The following is a 23,545-nucleotide window of genomic DNA, read 5'->3' as shown; positions in this document are numbered from 1 at the left end:
CTTATAAACATGTCCTAGAAGTTTCCTTATGTTTGGATGTCATTTGATGTTGTAACGGATGTGATTTGTTTACCGATGAGCGATTGGCTTTTGGTGATTTCAGTCACTTGAGTGTAGCTTGAGTTAGATGCTAGTTGTTAGTTGTTTTTTGAAAGATTGACAACCTCTTGTAGCCTCTATGCACTAGTAAAGTCAGTTTCATCCCATGGATTGACAATTTCATGTGGTTCTCGCTAATAATGCAATAAGATAGGATGGTGAGGTTAGACATGCACCCCACAACAAAGGAACTATCAGAAATGACTTCACTTGCAAAAGTAAGTTTCTCATTGATATCCTTAATTCTAGCAAGGAAAGTGTCCATCTCATCTTCCTCATGCATAATCTATGATTCCAGCTCTTTATGCAGCAATGCAATTTTAGCCTCATTGTGACTTGCATAAAGACCAACCAAAATATCTCAAGCCTGTTTTGTAGATTTTGTTGTGAACGAATATGAGGATTAATAGTACACTTCACAAAAAAACACAATCAAAGCATGAGCATGTGCATCTACTACATCCCAACGATCTTGCTCAGTCGTAGGCAAAACAGCTCTGGCAACAACAATCCTGCCACCAAAACCTGCAACATTCTCAACATCGCCTACATCCTCAGAACCATGATGTACATCAATGCCCTGCACAATATTCCAAACTCCCTTTGACACAAGAACATGTTGCATCATATAAGCCCACAAAGGGTAATTGTCCCCATCCGATCTATTTTGAGCAGCAAACATCTTGAACACATATGTGTCATTGTCAGCCATGGAAAATGCTGCACATGAAGTGAAAACTACCCAAAAAGAGGAGAAATAAAGCGGGAACATTATGTGTTATATAGCACATACCATAGAAGACTGTAAGGAACGTGGTTCTGCCAAAAATGGCACTGACAAAAATTCTACACAAAATGATGAAATTGCATGTGCATCACTGCTTGTAGTGGAAATGAGCCCGAATCGACCTACTGATGCTCACCAAAGCTCACAAAAATTGGAGAAAGTGAGCAGGCATGTGCTGGAGCTACTGGCGACTAAGCTTGTGAGGACACAACCTACTCTAATACCAATTGCTGGAATTAGGGTTGCAGGAAAAGACACATAGCTTGGAGTGGATGAAGGAAGCTCAAGGTACACAACAGAGAGTATATTGATTAGTGTGCAATGGAAAGATAAGATAGCCCTAGAGTGATGGGAGTATATACAATGCACGAGGGAAAAAACCTCCTAGTGAGGGAAAAAATGCCTCGACGATCCTATGTGTGTTCACACACATCACTACCACATGTATATGGTAACAATCTTGTTGATGGTCTTGCACATTTCTTCTTTGCATTTTTGAATGGCCTGCTCCAGAGGATCGTCCTTTTTAATTTGCATCTTCTTGTTTGAAAACTCCAATAGGAGAGGGAGTGCGAGAGGTAGAGGTAGAGGGAGGAAGAGAGAAAGTTCTTGAGCGATAGAGAAAACCACATGATATAAATAGGGGTTTCCACATTATGCATACATGCAAGTTATTCCACATTTGTCTATAATCTCTACAATTATGAACCATATGATGCATATAGGTGTTCCCGCATCACGCATACACACTTACACCTATCTACAATCTCTCCAATTTTGAGAATTCTAAAACTTCTGCAAAATCTCTGAGTTTTATTTATTTTTTTATTTCTTGCCTCTGCTGTGAGAAGAATGTGAGCTCTGTTGTGGTAGATACTCCTCTGGCTGCCCAATGTCCACTCTCTAAAGAAGTCTATGATCCTTCTCTGAGATAGGCTAGCCTCGTCTCTCATCAAGCTCTCTCTATGTCAATGCAGCTCGAGCAAAAATAAAGCCAGACAGCTCTGGTCCTCGTACCCCATGACTCTAGAGAGTGGTCCAAATCCCTCTTTGAACAGGCAGTGAAAGCAGCCTCGTATCCCATAGTAAACTGGGCAGTGGCATGTGTAGTGCAACTCTATCTCAGGCTCCATGTGATATAGGGGACATGTCGTGGCCTTTGCTGGTACTCAATTGTATCTACCAGTCTCGATCCGAAGCTGGTGTGAAGATGTGCGTATCTGGCCAATAGCACATCGTACCCCATGAGATAAGTGGGTGTCCATGTATCTAGGTCTCGTCACAAAATCATCCTCAGTAAGCTGGAGAAGATGCTCTCTATAGAAAGCCATCTTCATGCTCAACTCCTGTGCCGGTTGTACCCAAGTCCTCCTGTTACCATATACATGTGGTAGTGATGTGTGTGAACACACTAGGACCGCCGGGGCATTTTTTCCCTCTTTAGGAGGTTTTTTCCCCCGTGCATTGTACATACGCCCATCACTCTAGGGCTATCTATTTTTCCATTGCACACTAAGTAACACACTCTCTATTGTGTGCCTTGAGCTTCCTTCATCTTCTCCAAGCTATGTGCGTTTCTCTGCAACCCTAATTCCAACAATTGGTATCAGAGTAGGTTACATCCTCCCGCGCTTAGTCGCTAGCTGCTCCAGCGCACGCCTGCTCACTTTCTTCGATTACTGTGCGGTTTGGTGAGCGTTCGCCGGTCGATAAATATTTCGGGAAAACACATGGAGCTTAGTCTGCTCAGATTTTTGATTGGGGCTCCTTTCGGCCTCCGTTTCCACTATAGGCAGGTCTGCACAGGTAATTTTGTCATTTTGTGCATAATTTATGTCTGTGTCGATTTTTGCATGACATGTGCCTTACAGTCTTCTACGGTTTGTACTATATAGCACATGTTGTTCCCGCTCCGTTTCTCCTATTTTCGGGTAGTTTTTACATCAGGTGCAGCATTTACCATGGCTGACAACAACACAGATCTCTTCAAGATGTTTGCTGCTGAGAACAGGTTGGGATGGGGACAATTACCCTATGTGGGTTCATATGATGCAGCACGTTCTTGTGTCAAGGGCGTTTGGAATATTGTGCAAGGAATTGATGTACGTCCTGGTTCTGAGGATGTAGGCGATGTTGAGGATGTTGCAGGTCTTGCTGCAAGGATTGTTGCTATTAGAGTTGTTTTGCCTACGGCGGCAGAACATGCTCGTTGGGATGTAAAGGATGCGCAGGCTCATGCATTGATTGCATTGTCTGTGAAGCGCACCATTGTTCCTCACATCCGTTCAGCAAAATCTGCACAATATGCTTGGGATATATTGGTTGATCTTTATGCAAGTCACAATGAGGCTAAAATTGCTTTGCTGCGTAAAGAGCTAGAGTCGAAGATTATGCATGAGAAAGATGATATGGACACTTTCCTTGCTAGTGTCAAGGATATCAATGAGCAACTTATTCCTGCAGGTGAAGTCATTTCAAACAGTTCCCTTGTGCAGATTCTTCTTGATGCCTTACCAGATTCCGATCAGACTTTTGCTAGTACTTGGAGACTTATGACCCAAGGAAAACTAGAAGTTGTCAAGTTTGATGCATTATGCACATTGCTGTTGCCAGAGTCACTTTCCAGAAAAAACAAGACTAGACAACGTGCAGTTGAACAGGCTTTTATTGCTTCTCAAAGAAAGGGTGGTAACAACAATGCAGCCACTTCTTATGGTTCTGCTGCGAGTGGCAAAACTTTTGTTCCCAATGCTTATGCTGGCAGTACTTCGTCTGGAAATTCTGGTGATAAGGGCAAAAAGAAGATGCGTTGCCATTATTGTAAAACTAATGATCACTTGATCAAGAAGTGTCCTAAGTTGAAGGCAAAAGAGGCTAAGAAGAAAGAGGGTGGTTCCACTACAAATGCTGGTTCCACTACAAATGCAGCCATTGTTGAGTCTTCTGTGAAAGGAGATTGTGTTGCTGATGTTGATGCAGAATGGGCTTTTAGTGCAGAGTGCACTTACAATCCTGTTGTCCATGATGCATGCTTGTCAGTTGCTGCAGATTCACATGTGCGGTATTTCGACAGTGGTGCTACAAAGCACATTACCTCACATCATGAATTGTTCACCTCTCTTGAGTCTGTCCCTCATGGGAATTCAGTCACTTGTGCCATGCCTCTTATCCGGTTCGGGGAGTTGGAAAGATTGTGCTTACTGCTGCAAATGGCTATTCCTTCACACTTGCTGATGCACTTTATGTACCTGGGATCAAGAAGAATCTCTTGTCTGTATCCGCACTTACTAGAGTTGGACTTGTAGTCAAATTTGTGGATGACAGATGTACATTTCATGATCTTAGTTTTGGTAATGAAATTGTCGCATCTGGCCTTTTGTGCCGTGGGCTGTATAAGCTCACTTTGTATGACAAGTGTGGACAAAATTTTGCAAATGTTGTTGCAGATTCAAGGGCTATTTCAGATGCAAAACTTTGGCATGCACGTTTTGGTCATCTGAATTTTACCAGTTTGCTGCGTTTACAGAAATCTGATATGGTTGCTTCTTTGCCGCCTCTTGAAGCACCTGTCAAACATGTTCGTGAAGGCTGTATTTTGGGTAAGATGCAGCGTTCTAAATTTTCAAAGGATGGTTCAGTTCGGGCCACATGCAGGTTGCAGCTTGTGCATAGTGATGTTTGTGGGCCGATGCAAACTCCGTCCTTGGGCAATTACCTTTACTTTGTGACTTTTATTGATGATTACTCCAGGCATGCATGGGTATTTCCGCTTAAAGCGAAGTCCGAAGTTTTTATGTGCTTCAAACAATTTCTGGCTACGGTTGAAAATGTCTCGAAATGTACTATGGGCACCCTCCGTTCCGATCGAGGGGGGGAGTATATGTCTCATGAATTCAATGCATTTCTGGCTAATCGTGGGATAAAACACCAATGTACAATGTCTTATACACCTCAGCAAAATGGTGTTGCTGAGATGACAAACAGGTCACTTACGGAAATGGCACGATGTATGGTCAAAAGTCAAGCTTTGCCACATTCTTTTTTGCTTGAGGCCATCATGTGTGCCACTTATGTACTAAATAGGTGTCCTACGAAAGCTTTGCAGTCTATTGCTCCATATGAAGCATGGCATGATAGAAAGCCTTCTATTGAGCACATGCGTGTTTTTGGTTGTTTGGCATATGCTTTGGTGCCACAAACACGGCGCAAAAAATTGGATGATAAGGCTGTCAAATGTATTTTTGTTGGTTATAGTGCTGAAAGCAAAGGTTACAAATTGTATCATCCACAAACAAGACGTATTCTGGTTTCACGGGATGTAGTGTTTGTGGAAGATTATGTTCAGCCCTTGCTGTCATGTACTAGAGACAGTAATGTAAGCTCACATGACATTTATGACACTTTGTTGCCTCTTTTCAGTGGTGGAAATACGAATGTAAGTTCCAATGAGGCAAATGTACAGCCTATGGGGGTTTCTAAAAATATTACAGATCAGCCTATTATTGATGCAGATGTACATGATGTACTTGATGAGGGAAAGGGTTGAAAATGAGTAGGCTAGAGATATGCCAAAATGGCCGGTGCACACTTTGCGTGACAGTAAATTGGATGCACCTTTGTCTAGTCGTACTCGTTCAGGCTCGCACCATGCATCTTATGCATCATATTGTTATGCTTTGGCTGTGTCTAGTTTACATGATGTTGAGGAGCCTCTGTCTTTTGATGAAGCACAGAATTCAGAAAATTGGATGGCTGCCATGCAATCAGAATATGATGCACTTATAGAAAATGACACATGGACTTTATGTGATATGCCTCCTGGCAAAAAGTCCATTGGTACGAAGTGGGTTTACAAGTTGAAACGCAAGCCGGATGGTGAGATCGATTGCCATAAGGCTCGACTTGTTGCAAAGGGTTATGCACAGCAAAAAGGCATTGATTATAAAGAGACTTTTGCTCCCACTTGTCATATGACTACTGTGCGTTTTCTATGTGCATTGGTAGCTCATTTTGGTTGGGATGTACATCAATCAGACATTGTTATTGCTTTTTTGAATGGTGATATACTTGAGGAAGTTTATGTAACGCAGCCTTGCGGTTTTGTCATAAAAGGACAAGAGGACAAAGTGTGCAGATGTAAGAAGGCTTTGTATGGGTTGAAGCAATCTCCTCATGCTTGGTATGAGAAAGCTGACACTCATTTAGTCAAACGAGGCTTTCGTAACAGTCCAACAAAAAGCACATTGTATGTAAAGCGTGAGGGTGATGTACTTCTTATTGTGGTTCTTTATGTCGATGAATTGTTGATCACTGGACCAAATGAGAGACATATTGCTGAATTTAAGGCTGATTTGAATGCTACTTTCAAGATGAAAGATTTGGGGCTATCGCATCATTAATTGGATATACAGTTTAAGGAGTGTAATGGTGGTATTGCCTTGTATCAGAAAAGTTACATAGAGACATTGCTATGTAAGTTTGGACTTGAGGATTGCAAACCTATTGCCACTCCCATGGAAACAGGTTCGAAGTTGAGTCTACATGATGCTGGCGATCCTGCTGATGTCACTCTTCACCAAACTGTTGTTGGCTGCCTCATTTATGTATGCAACACGAGGCCGGATATTCAGTTTGCAGTCTCACAAGTCAGCAGATTTATGCATAGCCCAGGGTCTAAGCATTGGCAGGCTGTCAAGAGGATTTTCCGCTACCTTAGTGGCACTTTACATCTTGGCTTGTTTTATCCCAAGGGGGGATCATTGCCGCCAGAATTACATGCTTTTTCGGACTCAGATTGGGCTGGTTGTTTTGACACGCGAGTGTCCACAAGTGGTTTTTGTTTCATGCTTGGCAGTTCATGTATATCATGGTTGAGCAAGAATCAACCTACTGTGGCCACTTCGAGTTGTGAGGCTGAGTACAGGGCAGTCTTCACAGCTACGGTTGAGTGTGTAAGGCTCAGACGCCTTATGGCTGATTTAGGTGTTGGACAGGACACTGCTAACATTATCTACACTGACAGTCAGAGCGCATTGGCAGTTGCAAGGAACCCACTTTTTCATGCTCGCACAAAGCACATTGAGGTGCATTACCACTATGTCAGGGAGAGGCTCTCAGCAGGAGAGATCAACTTGGCTTATGTGCCAACACAGGACAACCTTGCTGATCTTTTCACAAAGACATTGTCTGGTGAGAAGCTTGAAGCTTTCCGCAAAGCTTTGGGCTTACACCCCTTTGTGGACTGATCATGTCCTCAGGGCATGGCACTTCTCTTTACTCATGTGCCAGCTCTCGTTCACCACATCACTCCAAGGGGGATTTGTTACCATATACATGTGTTAGTGATGTGTGTGAACACACTAGGACCGTCGGGGCATTTTTTCCCTCTTTAGGAGGTTTTTTTCCTCGTGCATTGTATATACGCCCATCACTCTAGGGCTATCTATTTTTCCATTGCACACTAAGTAACACACTCTCTATTGTGTGCCTTGAGCTTCCTTCGTCTTCTCCAAGCTCTGTGCGTTAATCTGAAACCCTAATTCCAACACCTCCTAGTATCTAGTTGAGTCAGGCCTTGGCGGATGAGCCTGGTGATCTCGGACTGTGTAAGAGTGAGAGATGGTGCATCCAGTACTAGAAGGGGGGAAATATGTCCATGCTGAACCCATGTACCTGAAACCATGATGTCATTTCCTAATACCAGCATGTTTTGTCTCCCTGCAAAGCTAACTGTCAAGAGGACTCAAGTGTGAGACGGACATATCTCTTTCTAGGGAGGTCCCACAAGAGGTGTAAAAAGGAGATTTATCTGGTAAGCGCCTCAACCACTAGTGGGGGGCATCTAGCTTTGCTCGAATAATTTCATGGGGTACTGAAGCCTTGGCTCTAATAATTTCATGGGGTACTGAAGCCTTCTCCATGCCTCCCATCCATTAGTGCGACCCAGCCTCCCATGATGGTCCAATGAAGGCCCCCATATCTGAACTCCATAGAGCAATGCGAAAGCCAACAGAGTATCGAAAGGCCAGAGCTTCGTCCCGAGGCTCCTCAAATTGAATTTGTGAACATATCCTCTCCAATCCACCCAATGTTGCATGTGCTCTAGTCAGTCTAGTGTCTGCTGCTCTCCTCGATGAAAAATATTGGTCCACTAAAGACCACCCCAAGGTAGGCGTAAGCATTTGTATACACTGTGTCATGGCCGTATGTGAATGTGGGTGCTGATCTCCTGGCCCACTGTGGGGTGGTGTTAAACATCATAACCTTGGTTTTACCAAGGTTGACAGTGAGACCACTGAAGTAGCATCCCCTCCGGAGAGTCAAAGATCAACACAATATCATCAAGATATAACAATAGTGGAATCCATGTCCCTATCAACTATGCACCTCTATCACCCTCACTCTCAATATAGTCAGAAACCTCATCCACATACATACCAAATAGAATAGGAGAGAGCGGGCATCCCTGCTTCACCCCGATAGTGGAGTGAACTAATGTAGATAACCCCTCTGGAGTGCGTACATGCCCCACTACTGACCTGTATAATGCCATAATCCCCCAAATCACCTATGTGGGTGCTCCCATCTCCTATAGTATGCGCATCAATCTAGCTCCAAGCAGTGTCAAACGCTTTGCGAAAGTCCAAAAAGCTACAATAGATCCGTCTCCCATGTGATCTGCCCTCCTCAATAATGACTCTGAGTGTCAGAATGTGGTCAAGAGTAGAAAAACCTCTCTTGAACCTTGTCTACCCGATTGTGCATATACCCTCCCTCTCTGCCCATCTACTTAGCTGCTGCTACTCAAGAATGGATGTGTAAAATCGTGCCAATGTGTGCCTCATGATAGTGCGATGATTTCCAAGCTCCATAGGGTCTCCTGACTTGAAGATAGGTACAATAGTAGATAAACTCCAAGTATTAGGCAAACCCTCACACATGGCACGGTTGAACATAACTGCTACAAGCTCTGCGAGCATATCCCTCACATTTATAAAATGCTCAACCACTAATCCATCATGATCATATGCTCTCCCAGTCCTCATCCTATCAATGGCCTTCTTCACCATCTCAGCCGGTGAAAAGAGCACATGTATGTGGGCATAGCTCGAGGGGGTCGAGAAGAGGCAGCTATCCAAGAACTGTGTACAGAGATGACGCATACTTGCCCTAGGCCTATGTAGAAGTAATGGAAGGAGGGGAGGAGTGCTCATGAAAGAGTTTCCATGCCTCACCTATGTCCTGATCAAGGATACTTGGTATATATCTTGCTCTAGTCGAGCCAAAAATGCCCTTTTCTTCCGCGGCACTAGGCGTCAGAAGGCAATCTGTGACTGTCTATGAGTGATGTGCCCCAAAAGCACCTCCCTTTGAAGCCTAGCTCTCGTCTCGCGGCACTCCTCATCATACCAGTCATTTTGGGACATGCTCCCAGAAGGTCGTCTTAGCTGAGTGTGCAGGTTTGCCTCTGTTACTGCATCATGCAAGGTTTGTGTCAGTATAGTAGTAAGCTCCTCCAAAGGTCACCCTGGCTCTTAGTGCATAAACGTCTGTAGATCCCATCTATGTAGACAAAGTCCGTCTCCCGTGTAAAGGTGTAGCGAGTAGGGGATGCTATCGTGGTATGTGTGCTACACTAAACTGGAGAGAGATGGTCATCGACACAAGGGCATGATCTACTGCCACACCAACAGGTCTAGGTCCAACTATGAGGTCCTAGATACTAGAGATAAAGCTCGGTTGTGCCATGACATAATCCATTGTGCTGGCTCCATGTCTATGTGGAAAGCATGTAAAACCTCCCACACCACGAAATCTTTGTAGGCCATTCAAAATGGCCAGTCCATGTGCAATCCCCATGTCTATCTAGTGTCGTCCATACTAAGTATGCTCCACATCTTGTGATATTCTAGATAGGCCCATCTCTGCAACATCCAGCTCCCTCAGCATCTCCTATGAAGTATCATAAAATACTATCTAGTGATGGGCAGTCCTAGCATTGAAATCCCCTAGGATGATCCTAGAGAACTCCAATATGTCATGATCCAAAATAGAAAAGGGGGATTGTTCTCTAGGTGGTGCATATATTGACGTACTTGGAGGAAAGTAGCAAATGGCAATGTAGAGGTATCTGCATTTCTCTGCTGTCAGTCTCACCCATATTACCTAGCACGCTCATCCCTGTAGGCTATATGTATCAATGGCTGCAACTCCTCCCTAAATAAGACTCCCACTCCCCCTGAGTCTCATCCTCTATGCTCTGATCGGAGTTTTCTTGTCTCCAAGTTGTCTCCCATTTGTAACCGCTGACATGTGGCATAGACTGCCCAGGGGCCTGATGTATCTCAGAATAGAAGATGATGTCCCTTCCAATGAAACTATCCTCAAAGGCACTCACATCAAGGCATAGAGATCCATTACAATTCCAAGTAGCAACTTTGAGTGTGGTCACATAAGTCTCTCGCCATCATGCGGAGCGCCTCTCAATAATAACCACTCGTCCGTCTCTATGGAAGGCCAATTTCCCTTTCTTTCGGGTTGTCCATATCTACGACATAACTACTTGCATATCTTGGGTTGTCCATATCTCATGCATAACTACTTGCATATCTTGGGTTGTCCATATCTCATGCATAACTACTTGCATATGAGCAAGCTGTGAGAGTCTAAGGTCGTCCCCAAGGAATATCCATGTCTTCTTTAGTGCGCTTCTTCAAAAATCATTCTTTGCTTCCATGGAGGAGAAGCGAAAGATCAAGGCTCTCTCCTTGGAAGTCTCCCCATTTCCTTCTCTCTTCTTCCCCACTCCATGCCTTTGTGTGAGTGGCCTCACTACCCATCATAATTAGAAGTTCTTTGACTTCACCCTCGACATCATCACGATCTATTAGACCGGTCACTTGTACATGTAAAGCTCTAGCCTTCCTCATTTTCTCTTCCTCTAGGGTCATGTTGATGATTATGGGAGTGGGGATGGTTGTTGGTTCTTTCCCTTTCGCTTTCTTGGGGACTTCTATTCATTTCTTAGCACCATCTACCTTCTTTTGTGTTTTTGAGATTACATCTACCCACGATGACATCTTTGCCTCATGTTGCTTCTCTTCTTCTTTGATCTTCCGCACTTGTTCTTTGATGACTTTGAGTTCCTCTATCAAGGAGGGTTGGATTTCTCCTTCTTCAAGTCCACTCCCCGCTCTAGTTTCCGCAAGCTCTCACTTGAGGGCTCAGTCTTCTTCCCGGAGCGCTTGGACTTCTACCTGAAAATCTTCTTTCTCCTTTTTCCATTGCTGGCTCTCGTTGAAAACCATTTGGATGAGGTCAGGGCCTTTTCTTTTCACCATCCTTCCATCTCTGTTTTCCACACTTTCATCTCTTTTTCCACGTGCTATTCTCTTGTTCGTGACCATGAATGTTGCCTTCGTTACCGTCGAGAAAGACTTGCACACGGCTAAGTTGCTCTTGGTCTCCATTGAGAGAGAGAGAGAGAGAGAGAGAGAGAGAGAGAGACTCTAAAACAACCAAAAAAATACAAGAAACCCTAAAAAGCCGCAAGAAACGATTGTTAAACCCTAAAAACAAAGAAAATCAGTTTTGAAATCTTAAAAAACAGCAACACATTTGAAACCCTAAAAAACAACAAAAACCCTTTTGAAATCCTAAAAAATAGCAAGAAACAGTGACAAAACCCTAAAAACAACAAAAAAATAGTGACAAAACCCTAAAAACAACAAAAAAATAGTAACAAAACCTTAACAACCAAAAACAATTTCGAAACCATAAAAACATCCAAAAAAATGGTGACGAAACTCTAAAAACAGTGGTGAGAGAGAGAGACCCAACAATCAAAACCTACAATTTTTTTATGGCAAGACTTGGTTCGGCTCAGATGCTCAAGAAAAGACCTTATTTTTGCAATAAGATACTTCTTGGGGCAACCCTTCCTTCTGAAATAAAGGTGTTCCACCACTATGTTCGACAAGAGTTGCGCTCAAGTGGCCAATTGTGAATGAAGGAATGGAGTAGCTACATCCTAAGCATCAATAGGATCATGCTTTCAACTATCAATTCCCCTTTTGTTTAAGGCTACCCAATGTGAATGGGATAGGGCGGAAAGTAGCATTGGGATTAGAACGGCTTCTGCACAGCTTGAATACAACCTAAGCTACTCCCTACTTGCTTACGACACAAGTGTCATTTACATACAAAAGTAGTACTCAAAATAAAGTAACCTACTAGTTGGAGCTACACAAGCGAATGTACATGGACTTGTAAGGAGAGCTTTAGCAACGCGCACTCTTCCGCCACTACATGGCATGTCCGTATGTACATGTTCAAAATGAGGCTCATCAACTATGCAAAATTTTTACTTCCCTCTGTAATCAATTGCCAAAACAAGTTAGAATCATCAAGAAGTTGTGTCTAAACTTCAGCTTTCTTCAATATAAACCCAAGCAAGCTCTCTTTCTAAACTAGCCCAACATCGGCCAATATCAAAAGGAACAGAGCAAAACAAAACAAGAAAGTGCGTGCAAAATGTAAGACACTGGTGTAAACTATATATGGACAATAGGGCACAGAAAGACCACTTCAAAAAGTGAAAAATCGTTTGCAGAGAAACATGTTGACCACGGACTCGATATGCTGAAAGCCTCCAAGACAAATTGCAAAAACTTTTAAAAGTGAGGCCACAAGACGACAACTCGAAGGTGAAGATTTGTCTACAAAAATCGACAAAAAGAAAGCATGTCAATCATTGATTCACTATGCAGAAACCTCCAAAACCACAGAGGCCAATGTCCCCCAAACATTACTTGCTACTCTGCAAAAACCACCAACAAATGCTCTTCCATCAAGACAAGCCTAACAAAATTTTGGGACAAACATCAAAATACAAAATCAGCTAATTACAGTAAACATAAAACTATCTCCTTCCTTGAAAGAGGTTGTACATGGTGTCTTCCAATTTTCTTTACAAGTGAAAAAGATGCAAAAGCCGGCGACTTTCTGGCAGAAGTAGGCGATAAAGAGGAATGTCGCAGTATTGCTTGCATCAAGCCAAATTGACATGCTGTATGATTCAACATGTGCGCTCCCAAGTTGCTCAATTTGAAAGACCAGGCATAGCACAGAGCTACCAAGGTTGCTTCTTACTCATAACTTCGCATGGGTGCAATTCTTGTGCCAGCACATTTTGCCCAGCATATCAATAACCAGTAGCAGACAACTTATTTTGCCCTGCGATCTACCAATATCCAAGTTCTTCATCTTCGAAATCCTCTCCCTCATCAGTATCTTCATAATCATCATCGTCATAATCATCCATTTCTTCTGTAGAATTCCTCTCTTTGTCTCGGCCACTCACATCCACTACAAGTATCTTTGATCCTGTGCAAATGAAGTACCAGCGAAAGACACGATGTTGAATACGCAAACCTTCTCACTTTTGGTAACATATATACAATAACAACTGCCTATTTAAAGTAGCTCAGTGTTGACTTGTGTATGTATACGACGCAAGAAAAGGTAAAAGAACTACACAGATGGACACTTGCTCTCATCTTTAGGGTCAATCTCATTATGGTTGTGTTCCGGAATCTACAAAAAGGTAAACAGAAGGCAAACCTGTGAAAGATGCCAGAAATCTTTTCATATTTGGCTTCCCATAACTTACCAACAACATGATAACTTTTTAATTTCTGTTAGCTTGAATGCAAGTCTGCTACAACCATGCACAGAAAGAGAAGGCACTGGATTACAGAAAGGGAAAAAATTCGATTCAAAGAGGAATAGAGCGGCATGAGAAAGTCTCGGCTAGGAAAGAGATTTGTGGCGTAGCACCACTGTGCGTGTGCGCGTGCGTGGACGCGAGAGAGAGATCAGACCAGGTTGTGTATTTTAGGTGCATGGTTACGCATGCAGGCCAAGCCGTGTATATACAGGCGATGCAAAACAGGACACATCCCATGCACCATAGGTGTATACGCGGCACATGCCTGAGTCCAAAAAGGAATTCCCTCGGAGTTGTCCTCGGGCACATTGGGTATGAAGAGCTACTTGGCTTTTGTGTCCAAAACCCATGCAGGAGCCATAACTTGGGATGAAGTAACTTGTTATTACATGCCTTGGGTTCCTGCCTGTTCATGCTACCGTCTGGCAGTTGTTCAAGAGGTACATCAGACACACTAGGTCTTTTTCCATTGACCTCAGCATTCTTGCTCCTAGAGCTCCCTCCAATGCATATAAGCTGGCGACACTCTGCTCACAGATCGTTCTTAGTCTTTGCAGTTTTATGATGCATCTAGTAGATTCTCCTGCTTGCCAAGCAGCGGCACTTTGGCTTAATAGAGCTTGGGGGGGGAATGAATATACCTAGATCAATCCAGGATAAGCCCAGATTCACCCTTAAAGGAAAGTGCAAGGTACAGACCCATGGTAGTCACCCACAAGACAATATAACCATTAGCTCCATCATGCATAGTATTGACTAAATACCACATCCCCACTAACGTCGTCAATGCCCAATATTGGGTGTAGACATAGATAGTAACATCTGCTCCCAAACACCCCACACACCACACGAACGCCACACAAGCATGTAGCTATAACAAATGAGGCGTGACTTCATTCAAACAAAAAGGCTATTGCGTATGTAAAAAATGGTTGTTGCAGATGAATTTTGGTAGACCTTAAGGATCTTGACACTGCCTATGCTGTGTGGGAAAAGCTCAAGGCCACTTATGAAAACAGGACGCCAATGAACCAAGTGCACTTGATGCGTAAATTGATGCGTATGCAATTGGATACTGCAAAGTCTGTAGCTGAGCTTTTACAGGTGTTCTTTCCTAGTTGCAGAACTCTCGTTTTCCCACTTTTGATGATAATATACCTAGATGAATCCAGGATAAGCCCAAATTCACCCTTGAAGGAAAGTGCAAGGTATAGACCCATGGTAGTCACCCACAAGACAATATAACCATCAGCTCCATCATACATAATATTGACTAAATACCACGACATCCCCACTAAGGCCATGTTTTTTCTTATGACCTTGCTTGATTCTTGGGAGGCCTTGGTGGTCTCATTGTCTAATAACCCAAACCTTACCTTTGATGGAGTAAGCGGAAAGAGGAAATTCAACGAAAGACGGGTGGTGATGCTAATGCTTCGGCTCACGTGGTTAGAGGCAGGTCAGATGCAAGGAATGCTAATGTTGGTCAAAGGAACATGAGCAAGAGCAAAGGAAAGCAATCTAATGTCACTTGTTAGAACTGTGGTCGGAAAGGCCATAAGAAGCCAGATTGCAGATACTTCAAGAAAGAGCAAGAAAGGAAGAAGAATGCGGATGAAAAGAAGAAAAAGGATGACAAGGCAGATGTATCTAATAGTTCCAAGAACAAGGAGAAGGTCAATGTAACCTCCAATGTGGTGATTGAGGAATTGTCTGACATAGATAATATTTTGTGTGCCACTATGTCTTCGATGGGTGCCCAGGTTTATCATGCACAGGACATGCAGATCACCAAGGGTGATGTCATTGAGGCTTTGTTGTCTGATGGCTTGCCCCAGTCCTCGATAGTAATCCCCGGTGCCTCTTTTCATGTGACTCCATCTCAGGAGTGTTTTGCCACTTTTGATGCAGGTAGTTATGGTAAAGTTTATCTTGGAAATAGTCATGCTTGCACCATTGATGGAATAGGCACTATTTATTTGGCCCTTGATAATGACCAAGAACTTGTTTTGCATGATGTTAGACATGTTCCTGGCATCAAGAAGAGTTTGCTCTTTGTTGGACAACTTGATATGCATGGTTATAACACCATTTTCAATGGTGGTATTTGGAAGCTCACAAAAGGTGCTATGCAAATTGTTAAGGACACAAAGAAGGGGACACTTTACTTCTTGCATTGCAAAGCCTTGCCAAGCAAATTTGTTGCTATAGCAGAGATTGCCTCTCACTTGGAGCTGTGGCACAAAAGATTAGGCCATATGAGCCAGAAAGGGCTTGATATTCTTTCCTCGTGTTGATACTAAGGGCTTAAAGCTTGATTTTTGTAGTGAATGCCAATATAAAAAGCCCCTGTAAAGAGTATGTGTGGTGTTACGTATTTTGTTTCCTTTGTTGATCTCTCTAGGAAAATTTGGGTTTATTTGTTCAAGAATAAAAGTAACACGTTTGCTTTTTTGAAAATTTTTCATGCATTTGTGACTACCCAAGCAAAAGGAGAAGCTAACTCATTGATCAAAAGAGCTGAAAAGAGAAGCTAACTCCTTCATCAAAGAGCCGAAAGGAGAAGCTAACTCCTTAACAAAAAGAGCAAACTGATTGTCCCTCCGAACGTCCCTCGGAATGACCCTCGGAAATTTTTGAGCTAACTTGAGTTGTTTTGCAGATATGTTGTGATCGCGGACGATTACTCTCTTTCAAGAAGGGGAGTTGTCACAAACTGATGACGTGTCAAAGCCTAAAGAATGGACATTGGAGCCAACTTACAGATGTCGGCCGAGGGGCCTAAACCCTAAGAAGAGCAAGTAACAAAAGAAGTCCTACCAACTTATGGAGACCCCGTCCGATGGGGCCCAAAGTGACATAAAGATTAAAAAAAAGCAAGACCCGCAGCTGATGATCTGGCAGTTTCCGAAAATTGCGTTGACATGATGACGTGGCAAGTTGTACGGATTTCCGCATTTTGCGTTGGATGGTGACGTGGCAGCTGTACGGATTTCTGTAAATTATGCTGGCAGCTTTTGGCATTGCTTTTTGGACCAAAAGCTTTTGAGTTTGAAGGCTTTTAATGTAAACTGCATTTTAGGCCAAGGGCCTTTAATTATGAGGTTAGGGCTCATTCTCTGGCATGCTTCTTGGAGAAGGTGTAGAATCTGGAGTACCGGCTTGTACTGTGTTGATGCAATATAAAGAAATACTGAAAGGGGCGCCAAGGTTTGGGGCCAATACTCTCTGGGGTGGAATTCCGCCACTCCGTGTCGTGTATCGCCTCTCTCTCTCAGTTCAATTGTTAATGAAGTGCTAAAAGTCTGTTCAGTCTGTTCTTTTCTATTGGCACGTGGTGCACCTCTTGTGACAGCACTTCCCTTCCCTGATGTAGCGAGCTCGCTCCTTGGGTCCTGCATCTTTCTTTTCTGGATTACTCTTCCCCTTTCTTGTGAGGATTCTAGGTACTAATCCTTTATTAAGTACTTAAACTCATGATTAAGACTTAAGAAACTTGAACTGTACTCGAAACAAGACTTAAAAGACACTCTGTTTGATTGATTGAATGTGTGATACAAGGGCTCCTTATATAGGAGACGAAGAGACATAAATGAAAAGACACGTCTCTTGGTGAAGAGACATGACTTTAGACGTAAAGACACATTCTTTCGACGAAGATCTGCAACCATTGGGCAAAGAGTCGCACCCGTAGAGCGAAGGGGTGTGACCAGTCGTCGAAGGAGTGTGGCTTTTGGCGAAGAGACACGTCCTTTGGGCGAAGGGGTGTGACCATCCAAGCGCAAGGGTCCTCCTTGGCATGGCACTTCGCGTATCTGCAACTAGGAGTAGATGTATTGTTGTTAACATGGTCACAATCGTGACATTCCATCCCATTTAAAATGAGAGCCCGTGTCAAAGAAATGACTTCTGACGTTGATAGAACTCTGGAAAAACATTGAATCTTCGAAAATCTTCAATCTTTGAGTTATCTAAAAACTTTGTCTTGAACCTTTGCTTCTTGCGAAACCTTTTTGCTTTGACTGCTAAATCCCATGTCATTGCATTATTCAAAGGCTTTTTAGAGGAATCTAGCATAATCAGGTTGACTGCAACAAGAGGTTGATCTTCAAAATCCTTCGTGTGATGTAAGATTTCTGGTTCAAAATCTTCCAGTAACTGCGAAATATTTGGAGAAGAGGAAATCTTCTCAAGTTACTCTTCAGATGGAGTAACTTCAACTTTAGTAATCACTGGAGAGGATTTTGGCTTGAGACTGTAATCATCTTCCAATAATGAATCCCAAAATTCTTCAGAATCATCTTCAAGAACTGGAACTTCATGACTTGTAATTGGCATATCATCATCCAGTAAAGAATCAAAGAAAGCATAGTCGTCTTCAGATTCGGAATCTGCAACTATATCTTTACGTTTGTCTTCATCAATTGATTTAGGAGAAGTTAATGAATTCAAAAATTCATCAATAATAATATCTGCATCTGCATCGGAAATCATATTCTCTTCATAATCCACTGTATCATGTCGCTTGACTAGTACACGTGAGACTTGAATCACTCTTTCCGCATGAGAAAGCCCCTGTAAAGTCAATTCACGTCCATCTTTGAACAAATTGATAGTATGTCCTCGAAAGCTAATTGCTGGATCATATTGAAAAAACCAATGCTGACCAAGAATCATGTCGTAATAAGATAAAGGCATGACTTCAAAATCTAGTTGATCTGCATAATTTTGAATCTCGAACTGCAATTGTCGAACTGTCTGATCACAAGTCAAAATTGATCCATCTGCTAATTCCACATCATATAAGTGAGATGTCTTCTGAGTTGGTAAGCCAAGCTGTTGAACTATCTAAGTGCTGACGAAATTATTCGAGCATCCGCTGTCCACCAAAATATTGATGGAGCGACCATTGAGGGTTCCAAGAAGGCTCAAAACTTGCTTTGAGAGAGGCTCCAAAATTGAAGAATTGCATTGAGCATGCGTCATAAGAATACTCGTATCCTCTGAGACACGAATCGTATTGACCACAGATTTTCCTTTATCCTTAGCGAATTCTGATTGTTTAAAGTCGATGATGTTTCCGCGTTGGAATTTCTTTTCAAATTAGACGGATTTAGTCTCTTTGGACATTGATACCATCTATGGTCACCACTGCAAATTGTACATAATCCTTCCTTCTTTGAAGTCGAAGATCCATTTGACGAAGAGCCTTGCTGAGGATTGGAATGCCGATCTTGAGAAAAATCATGTTCTTTACCACGATCAAGTGGAGGAACATGTGAAGAAGATCTGTTTCAGATTGTCGATCTTGAAGATAGAACCTTGAAGTTGAATAAGGTTGCGTTGCTTGCTGTGTGAATTGAGACTGATGTTGCTGACTTTGGCTATAGTTGTCTTTGCGATCGCGCTGTGAAAAGTGAGCGCTATTTGAAGATCTGTTATCAGGGAGAAAATTCCATGTAGGGCGTCGATTATCGCCAAGACGCTCCACATAGGCAATTGCAGCATCCAAGGTGGTAGGGTTGTATTTGTGCACATCGTGCTTCAGGTTGGGTTCGAGTCTGTCGATAAAGCTGTGAAGTTTATCAGAGGGACTAAGAGCCTCTATCTCCAGACTTAGCCTTTGGAACTCTATGATGTACGCGGCCAAGGAACCTGTCTAGCTCAGGCGACGAAGAGAGGACCGGGCATGAAAATCCGCATTAGCAGGTTCGAACGCCTTGCGAATAGCACGCCGGAATTTATCCCAAGGTGTGTGTTTACCATCAGCAACCCGTCGTTGCCACCAAAGAAATGCTACGTCTTTGAGCAGAGAACTAGCAAGTGCAACTTTTTTACTCTCGACCAAATCTGTGTTTGATAAGTAAACCTCCATTTTGAATAGCCATTGGTCCAGCACGCGCTTGTCGCGGCGACCAGTGTATGGTTCCGGCAGTTTAACATCAAGCTTCTTCTGTGCAGCATTAAAAAATTTATAAAGTAATTGAAGTTCGCGATCGTCTACCTCTTCAGTTGGATTTGGTTCGTTTGGTTCGTCCACTGAAGCTTCGGAAGAATGTGTTGAAGATGCTGCATTAGTAGTCCGAGAAACGGCAGGTCGACTTCGAGAAGTGTTTTCCGTGTGCATCTCATCCAAGCGAGTGTGAAGTGATGCGAGGCTTATGAAAAGTGTGGCCATCTGCTCCTTGATAAGAGTAAGGGCGTCGTCAGGTTGACCACCTCCATCCTGAGAATTTGGCAGGGTTACGCCTCAAAAGGAACTCGAACAAGTGCAAGTTCTGGGTTGAGAACAGATTCTGGGACAGGTACTTCGTGAGCGAAAAATGCCTCTAGAATAAGTTCGCTCCCTGGAGTCGGGAAATCAAGTCACTTCCGGCTCTGAGTAGAGAAATTCACTCGCAAAATTTCATCGAGGAATTTCGTGTATTGGTTCGCGTTGGCCATGTGTGCGAAATGTCTTGCGTAGAGAAGATGCGCACAGAGCAGAGCAAGGGAGAGGCAGCGTAAGGTTTTTTTGTACTTTTTTTAATGTATAAGGGTGTTCACATGGGGTTTATTATATGAGGCTGACCGGGCAATTTTAAAAAAACCCTTTGGCTGATTTTTTTAAAAAGTTTCCACACCATGGACAATTGGGCCGGCCAAAGTGTTTTTGGAACTTATGATAAGTTAAGTGCTAATGTAAGTGGCTGCCAGCGAAATATCATCAGCGTAAGAAAGGAACCAGCCAACGCGTAGAAAAAAAAACCCAGATCGCTGGTCTTTTTACTCACGCAAGAGGTGCGCCAGCGTGAAAGGGTGCGAGTGTGAAGGGCTGTCCATGAAGGGGTGAGCATGTGAAGAGTTGGCTCCAAGGGGTACACTGCTGCATATGCCGAAGGGTGCAGTGTTTCACTTCTAAGAGGTGCAAAGCTCTGTGATGAAAAGGTGCAGCCACCAACAAAAGCTTGGCTGCTGAATTTCATCAGTGGTGTGGAAGGGTGCTTGCCAGCGAAAGGTTTCCAGTAGCGTAATAATCAGCCAAGTCAGTGTTTCAGCGTACCGCTTGGAGAGGTGCCCTACTACTCGGGAAAAGGTGCGGTGAAAATGCACAATGTACCGGCTGTACACACGAGCCTTTGGGTATACACCGTGCACAATTCTCCGAGTACACGACACACATACTCTGGGAACGCCACACACTCACACACACTGCTGTCCCGTTCTGTTTATGCTGCTTTTATATGCGTAGAATTAAATCAGTTACCTCAGACCATCGGCGAAGAAGTTGAATTCCATCTTTCTTCTGCTTCCATACAACTCCGGGAAAAAGGGGAGGGGGAGAGGGTAGCGGCAAGGGTGAGGGGCTCACAACCTTCGGATCCCGGGAAAAAAATTTGCTATGCTCCCACTGTGAGGATTCTAGGTGCTAATCCTTTATTAAGTACTTAAACTCATGATTAAGACTTACGAAACTTGAACCGTACTCGAAACAAGACTTAGAAGACTCTGTGTTTGATTGATTGAATGTGTGATACAAGGGCTCCTTATATAGGAGACGAAGAGACATAAATGAAAAGACACGTCTCTTGGTGAAGAGACATGACTTTAGGCATAAAGACACATCCTTTCGGCGAAGAGCTGCAACCATTGGGAGAAGAGTCGCACCCGTAGAGCGAAGGGGTGTGACCAGTCGTCGAAGGAGTGTGGCTTTTGGCAAAGAGACATGTCCTTTGGGCGAAGGGGTGTGACCATCCAAGCGCAGGGATCCTCCTTGGCATGGCACTTCGCGTATCTGCAACTAGGAGTAGATGTATTGATGTTAACATAGTCACAATCGTGACATTTCTACTTTCATTTGTCGAAGTCTGTTCGGCTCTTTGTGTCATGATCTCATCGGTGAGGTAGGTCAAACTGCCAGAATGAATGGCAAAACCCCGTTTCGCATGACTCATCAACTCCTAAACAGAAGATGACTTTTGTTCCAAGCATTGATCTCGGATCTCTGTAGGTAGACCCAAGGTAAACCGCTCAATCTGTTCCTTGAACGAGATCTTCTTAAATGAAGAGGCGGGTAGAAAAGAGCTCCAAAATCTCTCCCAATAAGCGTCCACTGTATCCTTCTTGGTCATCCGAAGATGGTTCCAAGCAGTTCGTATATCCCGTTCATCCTCTTGAGTCAGCCAAGAAGAAATCAAAAGCCTCTTGAATTTCAACCATTTAACTCGTGCAATTTTGTTTAATAGAAGCGTGGACCACCAAGTTCGAGCATTCCCCTTAAAGTAAGAGGCGACTCTTGAATCTTAAGAGTGCTCTGAGTAACGCCCTCCTGCGAAAGCAATGTCAAACTGCTGAACAAAAGACAAAGCCTTCGAAGCATCTCTATATCCAGAAAACGTGTCAAATTTAATTGATTGTCCACTTTCCTTAAACTCTCGGACTTTCTTGCTTTTGTCTTCCAGAAAGTCATACTGGTTGGCTTTATAAAAATTATTCTTCTTTGCATAAAAGTTGTTGTCGTCAGAGTCCGAACTGTCTGTAGACGAATCCTCTGTAGAACTGTCAATCACGGGGCGAGATTTAGACTTCTTTGCCTTTTTCCTGCCCTTTCCGAAGCGTTGCTTTTTGCTTCGCTTTTTGTCTTTTCGGTCTTCTTCACTCGAGTCAAATGAGCTAGAAGAACTGTCAGAAGAAGAAGAAGAACTGGATACTCCTTCAAATCGAACACGCTTCCTCTGCTTTCTTGCTTTTTCAAAAGTAGACTGACAACCCAAATAACCCGGGAAGTCAGTGCCTTTCTTCTGCTTTTTGTCGTGCTTTTTAGTTTTGTTTTGCACATCAAAAAGCTGAGCAATTCGTGCATCAATCACCTCTTCTAATTCCTTCTCTGTATACTTCTTGGGAGTAGGAGGTTTCTTGAGAGCGGGTTTTGAGGGTGGTGGTGTGGTTTTCTGCCACTACACGTGCACCTCCTCCAAAGAGGTCTTGCTCATATATTTTGCCATTTTCAGGTCCTTGGCAAAATTAAGCATCATCTTTGTTGCGTCGCCGATAAATCGTTGACGCTCCATCTCTCGACGCTCCTCCTGAGTAGGCCGAGGCAGGCCATACTCCTTGCCGGAATCTTTGTTGTGATCCCTTCCCGCATCTCCGAATGCAGAGGGAGTCGACTGATCTTTGCCTGAAGCCATAGGTGCCACGGAAAAAAAAAAATTTGGGGTCAGATTTCCCGTTAGAAGAGAAATCGGCCGTGCTCTGATACCACTGTAACGGACTTGGACACTCCAAGTCGAGAATCTACCGTGACAGCACAAATAACCACTTCAAAACAGTTCACAGTTCACAATTGATTCGACACTGGCCTGGCGGAGTTCCGTGCCTAGAGTTATTGGCCCCAAAGACTGGCGCCCCTTTCGGTATTTCTTTTTGTATTAATTTGAGTTCAAAGTACAAGAGTGCGGGCAGGCGCTCACACTCAGACTCTGCGTCCAAATGCTCTGAGTTACGAGGCCCTGCCTGCTTATTTAAAGAGTACAAGGGATGCCCAAAAAGCAGAGCCCTAAAAGCTTTAAAAATCAAAAGCTATAAATTTCGTAAAGCTTTCTCTCACAAGCTCTCTTGAGCCCCCAAAATAAAGCAAAAAAGAGTTCTTTCTTTTTCTTAGGCTTTTAATAAAATAAAGCAATCCCAAAAACTGCCAGAATAAGTTTACGTAGCCAAAAAAACAGCCAGCGCTAGCGTTTAAAAAAAATCTATGCCGTACAACCTGTCCGTACGCTGCCTTTTTTTCATACGCTTTCTGCCGCTTCAGCCTGGCGCGTTTTCAGCCGCCACGTTAGCCCTGGGATTTCTGCCAGCCGGAGGGTGTGTGTACTGGGCAGCCAAGGGCAGCCACGTCACCAGTTTGTGACATGTCCTCTAACAGTGGGGCACTGTTCCCCATGGTTTTGGCA

General features: G+C 43.4%; 1 protein-coding gene across 1 annotated transcript in view; it reads right to left on the bottom strand.

Moving 5' to 3' along the window:
* Positions 1–12,729: 12,729 nt before the first annotated feature.
* LOC147436211 (uncharacterized) overlaps positions 12,730–23,545 on the bottom strand; it is a 30,571-nt gene continuing 19,755 nt past the window's right edge. The window contains exon 2 of the mRNA XM_086489106.1: positions 12,730–13,270. Coding sequence (XP_086345232.1) covers positions 13,128–13,270 — 143 coding nt within the window. The 3' untranslated portion in view covers positions 12,730–13,127. The remainder of the gene's footprint in view (positions 13,271–23,545) is intronic.

Source organism: Adiantum capillus-veneris, chromosome 18 (genome assembly GCF_014529385.1).
Source record: "Adiantum capillus-veneris isolate H3 chromosome 18, ASM1452938v2, whole genome shotgun sequence".
Lineage (NCBI taxonomy): Eukaryota > Viridiplantae > Streptophyta > Polypodiopsida > Polypodiales > Pteridaceae > Adiantum > Adiantum capillus-veneris.
Note: the sequence above shows the minus strand (reverse complement) of the source record. Positions and strands in the feature narration are given on the sequence as shown.